This window comes from Manis pentadactyla, chromosome 5 (genome assembly GCF_030020395.1).
Source record: "Manis pentadactyla isolate mManPen7 chromosome 5, mManPen7.hap1, whole genome shotgun sequence".
Taxonomy (NCBI): Eukaryota; Metazoa; Chordata; class Mammalia; order Pholidota; family Manidae; genus Manis; species Manis pentadactyla.
Window position 1 is genome coordinate 32,320,480 of NC_080023.1, and position 6,000 is coordinate 32,326,479.

The following is a 6,000-nucleotide window of genomic DNA, read 5'->3' on the forward strand; positions in this document are numbered from 1 at the left end:
GACCAGAAGCACTACCGTCTGTGGCTGCTCACTCTGTGGGCTGCCCACTCACAAAGACTTTGTGACATGGACTTGAAGCTTCCCCGACAGCCCTGTGCCTTTGCCAGAAGCAGTGATATAAAAGAGAAGAAAAGAGGCCCGGGGGGCCTCATTCTTGACTCATAAGCTGTGGCTAGTGGAGAAACCCTTCGCATTAAAAGCTGAAGGATAAGGAACTGGCACGTCTGTACCTCCAAGTCACCTGGATGAAGCCTCAAGGTGTTAAGAACCTGAGTTAGAACATGGGCAGTACATATGTTTTTTGCTGTCTGAAGAAGCTGTCGATTGCAAAATTTGGAAGTTACCAAATGCCAAGTCAGGGAGGGCTACCTACATATTTGTAGCAGTGTTTTTAAGAATTATACCTTACTGTTAAGGAAAACTACCAAGATACAAAATTAACAAAGTGGTGGCACCAAGTATTATTGTTTAGGACACAGCCACACTGTGGGGTGCAGTTGCCTAGAAGGGACAAGGAGCTGTAGGGGCAGGTTCTGGAGACACAGACACAGCTAAGAGGACACCCCGGCAGACAGAGGCAGAATATAGAACAAGAAAATCTCTCCTTTTCACCCAAAAGGCATTAACAGACTCATTTACCATGTCAGGTCATGAAGAATATGAGATCAAATGTTCATTCACTCCCCCAGCAGAAGTTTTCTCATGTTCTAGTTATCTGAAACTTTAAAAGGCCTTTCTGTGTAATACTGTATATTAGAATAGCACATCAAATACCCAAAACAAGTAAAAGGTACCAACATGCATGGGAGGATGCAGGGTTCCAGGATTTGCTATGAATAACTGCACAATAATGTCTCTGGTTAGCTTTATGTACACTGTTCTTGTTTATTATCTGTAGGTTAGGACACATTGGAGTCTCCTTCATAGGAAGTAGAGTTGGTCTGGAAAGAGGATTGGTAAGACTGGATATATCAGGTCATGCATATACACATACTGATGTACCCTCAAAGTCTACGGAAACGTCTTGTCTCTCATTTTGAGTGAATTCTTCTCTGTTAGTATAGTAATGAAGAGCTAGGTGCATTCCATCCAAAGGGAATGTGTTTACATTTGCTTTAAGCATCAACATTACAAGAAAAATATTATAAAATATTATGAGATTTGACGAGAGGGAGCATTATCAAATTGGAAAAATTGTCAAGCTTAAACTGTGAAAATAACCCTTCTACCACGTCTTTCTCCTCCCGCAGGGTTGCAATAGCACAACATACATTCAGGATGCCTTCCAGCTGCTGCTGCCCATTCTGCAAGTGTCACACATCCAGACCAGCTGTTCAAAAGCAGAGCCGTGACCTGGCCAGACTCCATCTAGTTAAAAGGAACAGCAGGCCACATTGCTTTGATAAATATCATTTAAGGGGATGCTTTCTATGCATCTGGCCACAGATGCCTATTTAAGAACACTACATGCAGTTTTGCACAGACAGTACTGAGAATGCAGGTTGAAAGAGAGTATCATTTCTCTTAATGTATATGGTTGTTTTTACAAATAATTGTGTTTTCTTTAGGTTAATTTAAAGTTTCCCAGCTTTGTATTGATCATTTCCTTTAATCTGAAATTCATTCACAAATTTTCATTTCCATTTTCCAGGCCAAGCATGCTGTAGTTAGAAATTCATGGGCAGATCCTAGACTTTTCTGTAATCCCTTAAATCCCCCATTCTTATAGTACTACGTCAAATCAGTTTTTGATTTATAATGAATGAAGTTTTGTTTCATAAATATCATGGAAAAAGATAACATTCTTGTTGATATTGCCTATTATGATAAAAGAGGAACATAAGTATCTCTTTATAGCCATTCATTCTCAAAATAAGCATTTATTGAGTTTCTACTGTGTGCTCACAAGAGAGGAACATGATCTCACCCCATTAGAGACAAATATTCTGAAAAAGAATTTATAATAATTCTTAAAATGCTTACAAATACTAATAAATTTTCTAACTCTTAAAAAATTTGAAGAGCAAGATAAATTCTTGCTTTTTAATGTCCTGCCCTTCAGTTTATTGTATTTTTCCACCCTCCTTGAACTTTCCTATCTCAAACTTTATATATGAGGTGAAAATATATATGAAAAGGGATACTAAAGAGGATTTGGTTTAAAATTGTGTTCTTATAGCCCTAAGTATATGATAGCAAAAATTACAAAGCTTAGAAGCATTCTAATAGAAAATTAAAGGGGTTTCAACACAGTAGACCCCTCTGTCTGTATTTTTTAGTCTTCTGCAGTTGAATCAAGCTGGTCCCTGAATACACAGATCACACTCACCTGTGACAAATACTATCATTGCCTCTAAGGGCAGGAATCACTGACGTGTAGGTTGGCTCACTGGTATATTGATCCCTGAGAGGCCGCCAGACCCTGCAGCCAGAGACCCACTGTCAACGGGCAGTTCTCCTGAGCTCCACGAGTTCATTCCAGGTGGGCATTCTATCTAATGCTCCTAGTTCAGAGCCCACTGATATCCTTACAGACACTGTCACAAGATGTCAATTACCCAGTGGCTTTCTCCAGGGCAAATGAAGCCTGTACTTCTGCAAAGTGAAAATCCCTCATTCACACATTTGCTTTTATTCCCCTAATAGAATAGAATGCCTTTGTTCCGAACAGGCAAAATAGGGATATGTCAGTACCATCCCATGTCTTATTAGCATTTCATTTGCCTATGGCCTGTGTTTCATTTGTGTATCTCCTAAAACAGCCAAATAGAAAACAAAAGAACAATTTATTTACAATCTGGAAAAAAATTCTCTGAAGAATCAATTAAAGGTGTTTTTTTTTCTACTTGCTTTTTGATTGCCTGAAATATTTCTATTAAATCTAGAGAATGATGGATGAAAATGTTGCCTTTACCTCTTCAGAAATTTTAGATTTTTTTATGTGTAGAGCAGAGGAAAGGACTTAGACTTACAGTTTCTTCACATCAGACTTTTTAGCACCAGACTTATAGATGTTAAGGGCAAATGGAAAAGAAACAAATAGTTTCAAGGGAGCTAGAATTAAACTATGCCCAACTGCAACCATTCAGTACATAGCAAAAGGTTCTTTTGTTTTTTTTTAATTGAAGTATGATTGATATAGAATCTTGTATTGGTTTCAAATGTACAACATAGTGGTTCAACAGTTACCCATACTTATAAATCCTCACCCCCTCTAGTGTGGTTCTATCAACATAGAAAGATGTTACGGAATCAATGACTATATTCTCCCTGCTGTACTGCTGTCCCTGTGACCAACTGATACTGTGATTGTACATTATAGTGATAGCAAGAGTTTTAATCATAAAATGAAATAGAAATCTGTAAAAGAATACAAGAGATAATTATTCTTTACAAAGTAGCTGACTTATTTACATTGTATTTACATACCTTTTAATAAATGTCAAAGGTTGCCAGTTGGAAACAGGCTGAAAGATAGTTCCTGGGGCCTAGCTCCCTGTTCTGTGAATTACATTATTTAAGATAGAATAATCACTTAAAATATATCCACCCCCCCATAACCCCTCCAGGATTGCTCTCTTTCAATGCTGTTTTTCACCATCACATTAAAATGATGCTTTGCTTTACTTTAAAACCTGGCAAAACATGGGATCCAGATCTGGACAAGTGTCAATCAGTTACTGAATGAATGATTTAGCAGGCTTACTTTGGAAATTTGATGTTCATTTAATAATCCTTTACATAAATTGGGTTCATTTCACTCTATGCAATTACCCTGAACAAGTGTGCCAGGTTTTTTTCTTACATCAAGTGCAAAATAAGTTCTAGCCTAAATAATGAATGTAGTCCTCGGCCTGTGTCTTATTAAACAGAAAGCATCAAAAGCATATTTCAAAGTCAAAGCAAATGCATCCAAGAAAAATTGCTTTGGGGTATTGATACATATGACTCTAAAGGGCAAAATTGAGTCCCAAATCTTAAAGCAGAGGCCTAAGCTTCTGTGCTACTGAGAATGGAAGGCTCTCTTTTCTCTGGGTCTCTCACTGAGCTGCACATCAAGCTCATGATTAAATGAGTGGGGTGACTGGCTGAGGCAGTGGCAGGAGTGAGCTGGGACATGCAGCAGCCTCAGCAACACCAGCTAAGGAACCATGCGCCTCAGCTGCAGAGCCCACAGGAATAAAAGAAGCCCCGCCTTGGACAGGCTAAAGGAAAGGGTAAATGTAAGGTGGAGGTCTGACTCTAGAGACAAGAGTTTTTCCTTTGCTTTGTAGAAATCAGCTGCCCTGAGGTGCTTGAATATCTGGGAAGTCACCTACCTTCTCCACAGGCTGGCCATGCTGAGATTAAGTTAGAAACAAAAGCAGGCAGATTCCAAATACAGCCATCCCAGGGATCTAGGATATAACCTCATAGGGAAGTAATTTAGCAAAAATGTGAAATGACATTTCTTTTCCATCCTAAAAAAAAAAAAGTGTGTGTGTATACATATACATGCACTGAACATATGGGGTGGATCATAATACAGGATTTCAATCCAGACTCAATTTTATGAGAGCAAGTATTTCTCAAGGTCAAACTAATTTTTGTAGTGCAAAAATTACCCTTCAGTCTCCCTCTTAAGCATGCCCTATATTCTGATACTCACATTCAGGTTCAACTTGGTTTCTTAAATTACTGTGTTCGGAATGGCACATCAGAAGAGATATTGAAAATCCATCTTGGAACTGTAATTTTGCCTTGGTGTTGTAGTTGATTAGCATTCAAAAAGCCCTAGGAGCGAATTCAGACCAGCCAGTCTTTACATAAAAGAAAAAATCATGTGGTTAGCCATTTGTTTTATTTTTCTAGCTCTCATAACTTATTTAGTTTTGTGTTCATTTTCTATATGTTCACCTATAAGAGATGCTTCATTACAATATCTGCTATTAAACAAACCTGAGGAAAGACACCGTTGCAGTTTTTTTGTTTGTTTGCTTTTGTTTTGCTTGGTTCTGAAAATAATCTGAGTTATTCTACCCTTTGAGCGTTTTACCTTTGGCGATGATTACATTATCACAACCCAACAGTAGAAAATTGTTTTGATTGTCTTTCTGCTATGTCTGATGCTAGGGTCATCATAGACTGGGAATAGAAGCTGATTATGGAAGGCCAGGATTTTGTGTTGGGATTGGAGCTACATTTACCTTTGTCTGGATCAAAGAATATTTTTTTCTGCATGAGCTGTCAGCCAAGACGCAATAGGATTATGCCCGCCTGTGGTCACTGCTGACTCACTTGACAGGCCTGTCTTTTCTATTAGTCTCAAAGGAATTCTATATTGCAAAAGAATAATATGTACGTTTTTCATATGCCTTCACTGAGTACAGAAGTTAGGGGGCTGCAGAGACGGTCTATCTTCCTGACCTGGGTTTCACCCCCACGCTTCTAGAGCTGCCATTTGGAGGAAAAAGCAAGCGTAAAAGCCAAGGCCAGATGGATGGAACCTTGGCAAAACGCAAAGCTAAGCCTCTGCCTTTGAGTCCCTGCCATCTTTACCCTTTTTCTCTCAGAATTATAATAATTTTTTTTGACAGTCATTAAATACCTCTCTCTGGATCAGCTTTTAAAGTTCGGCCTTTCTTTTCCAAATCTCTTCTCCCCTTTCTCTACACTTAATACTATCCCTTCCCCATTTATCCCACCAGAAAACAATGCATCCAGAAGATCTCAATAACAATAATTCATAAGTATTTACTATGGGCTTGGGCACGATGCTGAGTGTCTCATATGCATTATCCCAGTTAATCTCGGTAACTACCCTATTGGGTGGATAGTATTCCCAAAGGGGAACACTGAGACCAAAGAAACTACATAACTCACCCCATGTTACCCAACTAGTAACACAGCTAGGAATCAAACCCAGGTCAGTCTGGCCTGCCTAGCTAGCATTTTAAACCATCATCCACAGCCTCCCCTGAAAGAGAAACCTAACATTATTTTTAGAGATATCTGAACACT

At 38.8% G+C, this 6,000-nt stretch overlaps 1 protein-coding gene across 5 annotated transcripts in view; it reads left to right on the forward strand.

The window, feature by feature from the left end:
- The window catches only part of FAM114A1 (family with sequence similarity 114 member A1), a 69,589-nt gene extending 64,640 nt beyond the window's left edge, over window positions 1-4,949 (forward strand). For 4 of the 5 annotated variants that reach the window (XM_057502153.1, XM_036908476.2, XM_036908477.2 and 1 more), the window contains one exon: window positions 1,251-4,949. In XM_057502153.1, the coding sequence (XP_057358136.1) occupies window positions 1,251-1,352 (102 nt within the window). In that variant the 3' untranslated portion in view covers window positions 1,353-4,949. The other variant, XM_057502154.1, reaches the window with a different exon arrangement.
- The last annotated feature ends 1,051 nt before the right edge of the window (window positions 4,950-6,000 follow it).